The following is a 14,467-nucleotide window of genomic DNA, read 5'->3' as shown; positions in this document are numbered from 1 at the left end:
CATGAGAAAACTTATTTCTACAAATATTTGATCAATTAGAAAAGTATTAATATAAAAGTAGCTGGTGGAGGGTATTTAAGATTCGGCTCAGCCGAATATAGCACTCTAACTTGTTTGTTTTAACTTGTTTATGCGTTTTTTAGACGAGAGTGTTCTACTTTTTTTATGTCATTTTTTTGGAGAAAAACAAATACATAAACAAAAAATTAAAGCTTATATATTATTGCATCATATTGTGGAGTCATTGTTAAAGATTTTGGTCGTGTGTTAATTGTAGAAGAAAAAAAGTTAATTATATTGTCTACATAAATAATTCCAAAATAAAAATTTTTTGGAGGTCCAAAAAACACTGCCCGGCAGTAAAATATTGTGTGCAAATTATATACCTACATACCGAATAAAATTAAATACATCTAAAAACAAGTGCTTGACGTGTGAAAATTGAAACAGATAAACAATAACATCGTCTACAAATATCTAAAGACCATTAAATTATTTTTTTTTTGGAAAACCATTGCCGCCTTCACCAAATAATTGTATTCAAATACTCAACAATTATAAAAGTGTTAATATTGTGTACAAATACTTGAAGACCATAACCTAAACATTTATTGGAAGTGCAAAAACAAGCTTGCCGCGTGGAAAATAAATCAAAACATTGGAAGTACATATCTTAAGGCGAAACAACAACAATTATAATAGTGTCTGCAAATACAAGGTAAGTCAAAACATGGTAATAAAAGAATCAAAGTTGAGGTGACGTAGGCGTCAAGTACGCAGAAAAACCAAGCCAATCAAAAGTTTTCAACGGCGGCTTGACCGTTTTTAATCCACGGCGTCTATATTTCTTTGGTATTGTTTGTAAAATATTATTAAAAATTTCTCATAAAAATATAATTCCAAATTTGTATACAAATTTTATTTTACTTTTTTAATAAACGTTTTTAAATGTTTCTGTTTTTACATCTTTGTTTATCTGCAACTACGTCACCTCAGCTCGAAAAAGAATATTAAATTCTGATATTGTATTGAAAAGTATATATTGCATATACCAAAAAACTTGAATCTTTTTGTCCCTACTTTACATCTACCTTGTAAACTATCCAATTTATAGTACCTAGCCTTTTTAATAGTGCTAATGTTTTAATATTTTGAAAAAAGCTACTAAAATTCAATCGTGTAAAAAGTGTGTCTGCACAAAATATTTTAAAGAAGATGTGTTGTCCAGTTTATTATTGATAATCTAATCATATACACATTAATCTGTTTTTCTGTTCCTCTATATCATTAAAAAGATATTAAAGTGTTGAGTATATAAAAATTTAATTAAATATTTATAATCTAATGTCAATATGGGCATCATATTAAAGTTAACGATTTCTGGAAATGTAATTGTTTTCCGTTTTAATTTTTCAGGTTGAAAATTTTTAAATAACATCTTTTGAATATTTTATTCTTTCATATTCTTGGGAATTCCCAAAATATATTTTTTAAGGATTGAATTATTAAATTGATTTTTGTTTCTAAATGTAAAATCGAATTTTTTTTTAAATTTTTTGTCCTTATAAAAGAAAAAAAAAAAACACATCAGATTAATAATTTCGTCATTTATATGAAGGGATAACATTTTTAAAGGACATTTCGATTTTCAATTTGTCATTTATTAACATAGAGATAATAATATTTGGATAAATTTACAAATTTGTTATATCCTCAAAAATTTTAAGTCCTTTCAATGAAGAAGAGATCCTCTTTCCTTTGATACTCATATTAACAAAACATAATGTGCATTAATATTTAAACAAATTTGTATATGTCAGAAAATAAAAAATTGAGAACGCAGTTTTACTATATACTACCTTCGGTATTATGTGTATATGGTCGCGTTCAAATCCAATAACAACTGTCGTGCGGTATTATACATAAATATATTAAATTTTTATTATTAAACGGGATACTAGTTTGTTTCATCAATGCGCTTAGAGAATATTTGCATTAATGTTGAATCTTACATAGATTTTGATGTTAACAATTTAAATTTGTTTTTAATATTTATTGTAAATTTTTCCGAGTAAATACGTAATCCTCAGAACTACTTAGACAATTTCATACAACGATGTCCCTAATTTTAATTAAATTTGGTACATACATCTTTGAATATATTCCAAAATTAAAGTTATGACTCAGTTTTTATCGAGGTTGAAAGTTCATATATTTTTTTAAATTTTCTTAAAATTATTAAATTTGATATCGTATATTTTATGTATATACAATTTATCAGATTTTAATAATTATCCTTATCAATGCCAATATATTGTAGTTTGATAATACTTTGGTTTAAATATTATAGTTTTAATACTACACCATTTCCAATTGTATATCAGAACTTTCCAATTCAATTTCAGAAATTTCTAATTATATTTCAGAAACTTCTAATTATGTTTCAGAAATTTCTAGTTATATTTCAGAAATTTCTAATTATGTTTAAGAAATATATTTTATTTTTCAAAAAATTCTAATTATTTTTCAAAAATGGATTTTTTATTTCAGAAATTTCTAATTATATTTCTGAAAATTCCAATTGTATTTCAGAACTTTCCATTTGTATTTCAGAATTTTCCATTATTATTTCAGAAATTTTAAATTTAACTTAAATATTAATTCCTATTGTATTTCAGAAATTTCCAATTCTATTTCAGAACTTTCCATTCGTGTTTCAGAATTTTCCATGTATATTTCAGAAATTTTTAATAGAATTTTCATGTAAAATTTCTGAAATTCAAATGCAAAATTCTGAAATACGAATGGAAAGTTCTGAAATACAATTGGAAATTTCTAAAATACAATTGGAATTAATATTTAAGTTAAATTTAAAATTTCTGAAATAATAATGAAAAATCTGAAATACAAATGGAAAGTTCCGAAATAGAATTGGAAATTTCTGAAATATAATTAGACATTTTTGATATATAATTGGAAATTTCTGATATATAATTAGAAATTTCTGAAATATAACTAGAAAGTTCTGAAATATAATTAGAAATTTCTGAAATAAAAAATCTATTTCTGAAATATAATTAGAATTTTCTGAAATATAAAAAATATTTCTGAAACATAATTAGAAATTTTTTATTGCAAAATTGCATTAGACATTTTTAATAAACAATTTTAAAATTCTACAAATGTTAGGAAACAAATTTAAATTTTATCATTTTATTAAATTTTGATGATTTTAAAATGATATTTCGAAAAAAAAATATAATTCAAATATATATATAGTTCAAAATATTTAAATTTTTATTTTTTAAGCTTAAACCAAATAAAAAAATGGAAATTAAATGCTTTATGTGCGAAAACACTTACAATTCTCCACAAGAATTATTCAAGCACATTAAACGATATACTTTTCCGCCAAACTATGGCTATAAATGTACATTTAAAGATTGTTATCAGCTATTTTATCAAAGGTTTTCTTTTAAAAGACATGTACTCAGACATTTCCAACTCAAGGCAGATGCTATTGTTAATTTAAATCAAGAAGAAATGGACTGTAGTTTTGAATGCATTGACAGCAATGAATCACGAAATAATACTGAAATACAAGAAATGGAATGTAGCAGAATTTATGAAAATACTCAAATTTTTAATTACAAAAAAGAACTTTCTATCGTTTATGAGTCTGCTGAGAATTTTATTATAAATATGCATTCCTTCAGCAATTTTTCTAAATCAGATGTAAATAATATCAAAAAGAGTCTCGAGGATTTAATACTAAAACCAATTTTAAATTTCCTCGAGCAAACTCAAAACCCTAACAACTCGATAAACAAATCGTTTTCTGATGTTTTACATGATATACAGTTTTTATTCAACGGTGTATCTTCTGATTTTAAATTAGAAAAAACTCTTAAACAAAAAGATTTAATGTCTGATATTAAATCGTTTGCCATCGATGATAATTTAAAATCTAGTGGAGTAATTATGCCATTAGAGTTTCAGTTAAAGAAGTTATTTGAACATGATAACTACCTTGAAGAAGTCCTAACTCACATAAAAGAAATAGAAGGAAATCCAACATATGTAAATTTCATTCAAGGAAAACTTTGGAATCAAAAGAAAAACTTATATGAAGAAAAAATTGCTATCCCATATTTTCTTTATGCGGACGATTTTGGGATAAATAATCCGCTTGGATCAAAAGCAAACAGAGATTCTGTTTGCAACTTTTATTATAGCTTTCCATGTAAACCAACAAAAAGTTCAAAGTTAGACGAAGTTTTTCTAGCCAGCTCAATTAAATCTGAAGACGTTAAGCTTTATGGAAATAAATGCTACGAACCTTTAATCAACACTTTAAGGAAAATTGAAGTTGAAGGGATTCAAATAAAAACAAAAAATGGCACACAAAATGTACATTTTATAATGGGGTTATTTCTGGGTGATAATCTAGCCCTAAACATTACACTTGGATTCTCCAAGTCCTTTTCAGCAAAACATTATTGTCGATTCTGTTTAATGGACAAGCAGAAAGCTCAAAAACAAACAAATGAAGACAAAAATATTTTGCGGAATAGATTAAACTACAGGGAATCTATAGAGGGTGGTGTAATGATGGATAATGGAATAAATTCAATATGCGCTTTTAATGAGATTCCTTCGTTTCACTGTACAGAAAATTATACAGTTGACGTAATGCATGATTTATTTGAAGGTGTATGTCATTACGTTTTAACTGAGGCTTTGAATTATTTCATAAAAGTTATGAAATATCTTTCAATCGATACACTTAACAATCGTCTCAAAAATTTTACCTATGATGATCATGACAAAGGTAGCGAAAAGATCAACATAACAAACAATGAATTGGAAAATAGGAAGTTGAAGACATCAGCAAAACAAATGATGGCATTTTGCCAATACTTCACCATTCTATTGGGCGATTATATATCAAATCAAGATGCAGTTTGGTCGTTTTTGCTAAAATTTTTTGAATTAATTGAAGACATCTTGTGTTACGAAGTTTCCGAAGCTTTAGTTAAACAAATAGAGACAAAAGTTACAAACTTTAACAAGGATTATCAACTACTATTTAAAAAAAATCTTACACCTAAATTTAATTTTTTATTACATTACGCCACAGTGATAAAGCAATGCGGTCCTCTAAGACAGTTCTGGAGTTTTAAATTTGAAGGAAAGCACAAAGAATTCAAAATTTATTCTCATGTTATAACATCTAGAAAAAATATTGCGAAAAGCTTTTCTTTCAAACAGCAAATGTCCTTTATTAATTATATAATTCAACAAAATTCCCAAGATTTCGTATTTACAAAGCAATTTTGTGATTTTGAAATTAAGAAAAACATAAGCTTTAAGCTAAAAACATCGGTTGAAAATATTTCTCTATTTTCTGAGGCAAAAATTTGGGGTTATAAATATAATAACAGACAAATTATATATACATTTAATAATGATTTTGAACTTTATCAAATTTTCCTTATTGTTAAGACAAACTTTAATAAAATAATATTTTGCTGTAGAAGAATATGTGCGGAATTCAACACCCATTACTCGGCGTTTGAGTATGGTACCCTTTCTGAATCATATAAATTTGTCAATATTGATGATCTTATTGGTCCTCCAATTGGAGTAGTTAAGAATACCCAAGGAAAGTCGCTTTTAAAAATAAAGGAATATTATAAAAATATATATAAAAATGAATACTCTTGATATTGGAGATATTTTAGAAGAATGGAATCTAAGTCATTTGTATACAAAATTTAAAGGTACGAAATTAAACAATAATTAACTTTTTAAAACTTATTTTTCGAAATTCACTCTTGCTGAAGTAATTATTTAACCTGTAAATTTGTCCTTTTTAATCTTTAGATGAAAGAATTACTATCGAAGTGCTTAAAATCTTATCGCCAATTCCCATTGCTAAACTGTTTAGTGATTTGCCGGTGGGAGACCAAGCAATTTTTGAAACTAATTTAAAGAAGTGGATGCAATCGCTGGAAACTAGTGATGTTGATTTGTCAACATCTACGAATGTTACACAAAAAATAATTTGTTCCGTAAAAGAAATACTTAAAACCACATACAATGGGCAGGAAATCTATGCATTTTATAAGAAAAATGGAAAATTATATGATGAGCAAAGAAATCTATTGATATCCACAATCACAAAATATATTGAAAGCCATGGAATTGATTGTTCTCTTTCTGAATGCACAGAACTAGAAAAAGAAATTTGTTCTCTTTTCCCAACTGAAGAAATGGTAAGATAGAAAAAATGAAGTAATAAAAGTAATGTATAAAAATAAATCTAAACAATTTAGGAATTTTACACAAATGGCAAAAGAGGTAACAAACTGGCAAATCACAAAAGAGTGGCAAAAGATACATTCAAATGTAAAAATCAGATACCTGATAAAATTGAAAATGGTAATTAAACGTGTAGTTTTTAGTGAAGTTGATATATTTGCATATTTTTCTTTATGTTTTTTAAGTTATTGTTGAATTTGAATGTGTATAAAAAGTCCTTTCTTAATCTTTTAGATGTTGAAGATAATTATGATCTCATTTTGATGTATTTGAGAGATGAAAAAACAACTGCTGAAGATTTTTGCTTATATTGGAAACAATGTGCCCCATTGAGATTTAAACAGATGAAAGACTCTAAAAAAACCTCCGAAATTTTAAAATTGTGGCCAGAGTTCAAAAAACCTTCTGCTTGGCAATTGGTAATTTTAAATATTATTACATCTTATTATTTACTTATTAATATTTTTATAATGGACCCTTCAACGTTTTTTCATTGCTGACTTTCATTTAGATCGATGTTGATTTTAAAATTAAATTTCCAAATGCCAAAAATTTATTCGAGAGATGGTCTCAACTAGGAGATAAAATGTTGACTTTACTAAAACAGAAAGTATCTTCAGCATTTGTATCCCAAAAACTGTTAGAACTTGATGCTCACAATGAAGGTATGTATATATACATATATGTATGTCAATAACATCTTTAAATATATATTTTTTTAATTTTTGTATTTTTGTGACATTTCAGAATCTAAAACATTCGCTGTTTTGTGGTACCTTCACTACATATTTCCCCCTAATCAAAAGGTTAATACTGATCCTAGTGGCAGCAAAATAAGAAAAAAATTTTCCATTGCTGATTCACAAAATGGTTTTGCTATCTTAGCAGACAGCAGTCAGGAATTAGAAACAAAAATTAAATTGCTTCAACTTCAAAATCGCTGTATTCAACCAAAACTTTTAATTGTGGGACAATTCCCAAGCATTAAATCCATTAACATTTATTTAGATAATATAAGGTATCCATTTTGTAACATATTAAAAGCATTTGATATACTTTTTAAGTTATTTTTTGTATTTAACTTACAATATCCCGAAGAATCGGAACTATTTTACAATTTTATTCAAAACTGTTTTTATGATATACCATTACAAAAAAAATCTACTAAAATATAAAAAATTAAATATATTGTATTTTAAAATAAATATTACTATATCCATGAAAATTGTTAACTATAAATGTATTCAGTATGCATACATATATTAAAAAACAAAATAAAATTTTATAATAAAAATATATTTTCGTTTTTATTTGTAAATTTTGTGGAGTACTTAGAGAATATTTTATGGTCTCAACTAAAATTTTTAATAATTTTAAATAAAATTTCTATTAATGACTTTATTAATTTAATTAAAATGTTAATAAATTTAAAATAAAAAAATCAATTATATAATTGATTCATTTAATTATATACTTAATTGATTTTAAGTTTGGATTTCTATTAAACTGTTTATTTAATGCAGTTATTAATTTAATTAGTTTTCTCCAAAAAAAAAAAAACAATTATTAATTTGATTTACGCAATCATGTACATAATTGATTTTTATTTAGGAAATGGATTATTTTAATAATTAATTTAATTGAAATTCTAATCAATTTAATATAAAAATTCAATTATTTTTTTGCTTCATTTAATAATCTACTTAATTGACTTTTTGAGATATTTTGATTAAGCTGTTTAATTTATTCTATTAATGAATTAATTAATTTAAAATTTTGGTTTTATTATTGGTATTAATTGTTTCAATAATTTTTTTATTTGAAAAAAAAAATAGTTTTTTCCTACTTTTTACAATTTTGATAATTGATATCATCATTTTGGTGATAGGTGCAAAACTTGCTCGATACAATTATTTTGATAATTGAAGCACATTTTTAGTTTTTTCTGTGTAGATTTAGTAAAATATTTAGTAAATTGCGGCTGCAATAAGTAGTTTTGCAAATCCCTGATTGAAATAATATTCAGCATAAATATGTATTGTGTATACATATATCGCTCTGCAAAATATTTTTTGGATCGGTCCATAATTGGGCATAGCTCCCATATAAGGCCCATTTCCGATAACCAATTTAACGCACATATTTCAAAACTAAATGAAGATATCGGTATAAAATTCGTCATGAATGTGTTTAAAGTAGATATGAAACACCCTGCGAAATGTTTTCCGGAGAGTCAATAATTGGTCTCCCACATAAGGACCTCTTCCGAAAATCACTTAATCCGACATAGGTGTTTTTTTTATCGATAAATCATTCTGCGAAATTTTGTTCGGATTGGCCAATAATTGGCCATATCTCCATAAAGGGTACATATGATTTCTAAATGATAGCGTCCTCATCACGGAAGCACAATTTAAACTTTCTTAATTTATTAAATACGTATCTAGAAATATTAAGAAGGGTTTTCATAAAGAGTAGCTTACAGGTGCAGGGTATATAAGATGTTGTATAATAAAAATTTATGTTGTAATAATGAATATATTTAAAGTTCACTTTATTCCCCACTTTAACGTTACCTTTTACTATGTATTACGAACATTTAAGGCAAGTTGTAATAATGGTCCTTAGTTTACTATAAGCACTTTATGTACAACAATATATTTGTATTTCATCAACCTTTTCACAAACATACAAATGTTTGATATATAAAAGAAAAGAAGTGCTTTAGAAATATAAAAAAAGGTGTTTGTAATGTTCAATAAATCTTGCATTTATAGCAAGATTTAAGCTATTTTAATCTTGAAGTTTTTTATTAAAAAACACGAGAAAACTTATTTCAACAAAAATTTGATCAATTAAAAAGTATTAATATAAAAGTAGCTGGTGGAGGGTATTTAAGATTCGGCTCAGCCCAAACTTGTTATTTTTTTTAAGGTGACTTATTTTTATCTTTTGGTCATTACAATATCACCAGTGTGTCCTAACGGATTTTCTTAACGCTTACCCTGAATTTTCCCTTTATCGTCATTATCGTACGATATACACTTGTCCAATGGTCCCACAGTTCTGGGTTGTTGTCTTCGCTGACACAATTATAATTTCACCACGTGGAAATTTTCTTTATTTAATCTTGGCTGAAAACACCTTGCATTTGCCTCTGTCTTCGCTAAACTGTAATATATGCCTTATTTTCTTACAAATAGATGGCTCTGCGACACTGATGATTCCTTTTGTATAAACATCAAACTTAATTATTACAACTGTCTATATTTTATTACTATTACTTATGATTTTATACAATCGAAATTATGCAATACCTAAAAGTAATAAAAGTAATTTATATTTAAGTACAACATTTAATTCATTGTATACTGTCATAAAGCTACACTCATTCAAAAACTTATTCATCTCACCTTCGATTGATGCTACAGTACTTTTCGCTTATAGTCACAACCCTTAATTGCACGCAAATTGAGGACTATATCGCTAAAGTGATTGTAAACAAAATTTTTTGTGTGTGCTTATAAAGAAAATCGTATATGTATATAATTATTTGTGAATATAAAAAAAAAAATTAAAAATTCAAGTTTATTAAAGAAATAAATATTACTTTCATAAATTCATTACGTTAAAAAATATTGTTTATATTATTTAAAACAAGAGTGTTATATTCGGGTGTGCCGAATTGTTATGACCCCTAGCTTTGTCATTATTTAATTTACTCTTTGTCACCTCTGATGTTATTATTTTATTTACCTTTTACTTATTTTCTTTGGGAAAGACCAAATTGCATTTTGCAATTTGGCCAAATAATTTTCTAATGAAGTAATTGATACTGCATTTCCAGTGGGAAGATGCAATATTGCAATTTGTTCTTCTTGCAATTTGTCCTTAACACAAATATATTTTTGCTAAATAAACAAAATATTAATATATAAGAACATAAAAATCTTTAATAAAGTCAGTCATAATTAAAACCTTAAACTAGTGTATTATTTTTTAACGTGGATAAAAATCCAAATTCAAAATTGGCGCAGTCGGTAGGATCGGGTATCCTTCCTAAAATATAAGATATCAACTCCTTTTGAAAAACCTCAAGAATGGGATAAGCTCCTTTAGAAAGATCCTAAAAAGGAGATCAACTCCTTCGGCAAAATCCTAAAAAGGGGATATACTCCTTTGGAAAACCCCAATAAAGGAGATCAACTCCTTTGGGAAAAAACTATTGTTTATAAACCGGTTAACCGAAAAACCGGTTTTTATTGCATATTTCGGTTTTTCGCAAACCTTTTTTTTAAAACATTGTTTTTTTTTTTTGTACTAAAAATCAGATTTTTTGAAACCGGTTAATCGATGCTTAAAAACCGGATAACTCGGTTAACCGGTTTCAAAAAATCTGATTTTTAGTACAAAATTTTTTTTTTTTTTTTTGATTTTTTTTGTGATTTTTAAAAATTTCGGATAGATAATTCTAAACATTATTTTCCATTTGTGCATATGAAAACAGACCTAAGATTCTTAAACAAATGTTAGGAAATGTTAAACATATACATATTATATACATATATATTAGCAGTATTTTTTAAACATTTGGGTTTATTAAATCCAAAATTTAGTTCTCCCTCTGTACGCCAGGTGGATAAAGCAAAAGGTTTCAATCGAGGCTAAACAAATTTCAAATAATAATGGCAGTAAATCTCCATTTTTATAAAATGGTGATTTACAATTTCAGACAATCAGGAAATTAGTAAAAAGTTGGCATTTAATCCAATAAAAAATTAACTATTTAAACAAATTCCAACCATTATATGAAGAAATTTGTTATTTATTAATGCGATAAATAACTTTGATGATAAAATGCAGGATACACTTACTTGTTTACTGCATGAGTATAATAAAAATCGAGAAGTTTCTCGAAAGTTCCTATGCGTCATTCACAGTAATTTGAAGAACCACAGGCGTAGCGAAAGGAGGGAGTTCACAATTAAATCAAGGACTTAATGTCTATGTCGAGACAGTCGACGTCTATTTCTGTTCCCGATGAATCGTCGCGAGCTTGATCACTATTTATACTTGATAGCCCTGGACATAAATTTTTTTATTGATACAGATGCATTATATATTCAAAGGTCAATTCATTTCTCCTATGGCAACTTCCATATACCTCAGATCTGTATAAGTTTGTTTTCTTATGATATATTAATGTACATATCTATGTATACTAAAAAGTGCAACTAATTATTATAATATTTTAAAGATTTCCAAACATTTCGGGCAAGACATTGAGACATTAAGGGCTATTTGATGAGCTTGACATTTAAAACAAATACAGTAGAATTTTATAATGATATTAAAAACAAGTTACATAGGTTGAATAACAAGTTAGTTATTATACTAGGAGAGACTGAGGTAAGTAGGCAATCCGTGACTAATAACATGCGCACCGCGTTGAATATTTTTAAAAGAAAAATTCCAGAAGCGATGAAGACAATTCTGCTCTGCAGAAATCCCACAGAAATCCACACTCGCACCAAAACAGACGTTTGAATTATAATCCTCAACAGGACTATAAAACGAACTATCAGAACCAACTAAGAAATGGTATGCAAATAAATTACAAACAGAATAGGCATTTCCAACAATCTTTCCAAAATCAGCAACCAGCCTTTCAACAGCCCTTTCAGAGACAATGTAGAAATACCCGCCTTCAGGGAATTTAAGTTAAAAAACAAAATGTTACAGTTTTATATAATAGATTTTCTTAACCATTATGACGGATTATTAGGAAATGATATCCTTAGACCCCATAATGCCTTTATCAACAATAAGCTTAATTTAATTGAAATTAATGATTGTCAAGTACCCTTATACTTTATCTTTAGGGATCAGGACGAAGAAAATAACTACATTAAGGAGTTGCAAAAGAACGGAGTTTTAGGGAATGAAAATCCCATCTTCGAACTAAACCTTGTGTCAAACACTGATTCCCTTGATTTCAAATTTTTTTGAAAAGCAAATCCGCTCAGATGCTCTTTTCTAAACTTAAGGGTAAGGCAAAACAGGCTATTGAAATAAACTGTCACGCCATTTCCTGGACAGATATTAAGGGAATACCAAAACAACTTCGGGGACAGACGTTCTTGCGGCGAACTATTTGATGAGCTTAGGAGTGTGACATTTAAAACAAATACAGTAGAATTTTATAATGATATTAAAAACAAGTTACATAGGTTGAATAACAAGTTAGTTATTATACTAGGAGAGACTGAGGCAAGTAGGCAATCCGCGACTAATAACATGCGCACCACGTTGAATATATTTAAAAGATGAAGAACCGATGAAGACAATTCTGCTCTGCAGAAATCCCACAGACTTAGAACAGGCTATGGATATTCTGTTTCAGACAGGGTACGCACATACTGGGGATGATAATCTCCAAACAAAAAGTAACGGTAATAGAGAGTTAGGGAATAACTCGCACCAAAACAGACGTTTGAATTATAATCCTCAACAGGACTATAAAACGAACTATCAGAACCAACTAAGAAATGGTATGCAAATAAATTACAAACCGAATAGGCATTACCAACAACCTTTCCAAAATCAGCAACCAGCCTTTCAACAGCCCCTTCAGAGACAATATAGGAACCCCCACTCACCTTTTCAAAACCAAGGAAGTTCCGTACAACCTTACCACAAACAACGAACCCCGAACTTCCAAAATAACCACTATCAACCAGCAACAGAACCAATGGACATAAATACAAATGAAAGAGCAACAAAATTTCGGGACACTGCCTCGGGCAGAAATTACCACATATAAAAATAAAAACAGACCTGGGAGATATAAGATTAATAGTAGATACTGGCGCTACTAACTCTGTTTTAAACCCAGGTATTTGTAACCCAAAATGGGCCAAGGAAACTAATCCTATTTTTATCAAAACTTTGCAACACCAAGTAGTAGTAAGAGAAAAAGTAGAAATACCCGCCTTCAGGGAATTTAATTTAAAAAACAAAATGTTACAGTTTTATATAATAGATTTTCTTAACCATTATGACGGATTATTAGGAAATGATATCCTTAGACCCTTTAATGCAATTATTAACAATAAGCTTAATTTAATTGAAATTAATGATTGTCAAGTACCCTTATACTTTAATGAAAGGGATGACCTTAGGTATCAGGACGAAGAAAATAACTACATTAAGGAGTTACAAAAGAACGGAGTTTTAGGGAATGAAAATCCCATCTTCGAACTAAACCTTGTGTCAAACACTGATTCCCTTGATTTCAATATTTTTTTGAAAAGCAAATCCGTATGGAACATCTTAATTCAGAGGAGAAGGAAAAGTTTTGTAGATTTCAATCTTTTCCCATTCGAATATTAACAAAAGATTTCATCAAGCAATAACAGACTACTGGCACAAATGCTATGCTTCATTTTGAAATAAATATATCAAAGAACCAACCAGAAATTTCTAAAAATCTCTCTAAAGAAGTAAAATCACTTCAAATACCTATTATTACAATAATATTAGGTAACAATAAGTAAAATATTTTTTTCTGTTTAAAATTTTGTCGATTTATAACTAAAACTTTTTGTATTTGTTTGACCGTCATCAATAACAGAAGTGCATTGTGACAATATTTGAACAAAATTAAAACTTTATTTAAAATCCATAACAAAAGGTTTAGTGAATATCCCAAAAACAGTGCAGTGTGTTTACAAAAGAATTCTACCCACTTATGGTTTACAAAAACAGTGTTAGTTAAACTGCCAGCATTATGACTGATAAAGTTAATTTATGTAAAGAAAGCAGCAGTAATGATGATGATCATGTTTGGCAATCTGTACCAAGCAAGCGCAAATTGAATGAATCGCCAAAATTATACGAAAAAACGAGCTTATTTTTCAAACCAGCCTGGTATATCTTCTAGCAACAAATTTGCAGCTATAGACGTAGATGACAAAGAATGTGATGAAGAGAAATCAATACCAAAGCCGCCACCAATCTATATACCAAATGTGGAAAATATATGTATTATGGTTAAGAAAATAAGTTCTGTAATATCGCAAGATGATTTTAATTATAAGTCTTTAAGACAAAGTGAGGTTCGCTTAATGGTTAAAAATGTAGA

At 27.6% G+C, this 14,467-nt stretch overlaps 1 protein-coding gene across 2 annotated transcripts; it reads left to right on the top strand.

Moving 5' to 3' along the window:
* The first annotated feature begins 224 nt into the window (after window positions 1-224).
* LOC119609869 lies at window positions 225-7,570 on the top strand. 2 transcript variants are annotated; one of them, XM_037964861.1, is made up of 7 exons: window positions 225-718; window positions 5,538-5,783; window positions 5,887-6,278; window positions 6,339-6,444; window positions 6,559-6,743; window positions 6,836-6,989; window positions 7,072-7,570. In XM_037964861.1, exons 2-7 carry the CDS (start codon window positions 5,714-5,716, stop codon window positions 7,497-7,499), a joined length of 1,335 nt encoding a protein of 444 aa, XP_037820789.1. In that variant the 5' UTR covers window positions 225-718; window positions 5,538-5,713; the 3' UTR covers window positions 7,500-7,570. The 2 variants fall into 2 exon arrangements, with proteins under 2 accessions (XP_037820789.1, XP_037820791.1); XM_037964863.1 differs by lacking the exon at window positions 5,538-5,783.
* Window positions 7,571-14,467: the final 6,897 nt, after the last annotated feature.

This window comes from Lucilia sericata, unplaced genomic scaffold, assembly GCF_015586225.1.
Source record: "Lucilia sericata isolate MDLA Ls3-8-SP2 unplaced genomic scaffold, ASM1558622v1 Contig001073F_arrow, whole genome shotgun sequence".
Lineage (NCBI taxonomy): Eukaryota > Metazoa > Arthropoda > Insecta > Diptera > Calliphoridae > Lucilia > Lucilia sericata.
This window is presented reverse-complemented; position numbering and strand designations above follow the sequence as displayed.

Coding starts and splice junctions, on each gene's coding strand:
- LOC119609869 (XM_037964861.1), top strand. CDS start 5,714: ATGAATACTCTTGATATTGGAGATATTTTAGAAGAATGGAATCTAAGT. Junction 6,279..6,338: donor TTTTCCCAACTGAAGAAATG/GTAAGATAGAAA, acceptor TAAACAATTTAG/GAATTTTACACAAATGGCAA. Junction 6,744..6,835: donor AACCTTCTGCTTGGCAATTG/GTAATTTTAAAT, acceptor ACTTTCATTTAG/ATCGATGTTGATTTTAAAAT.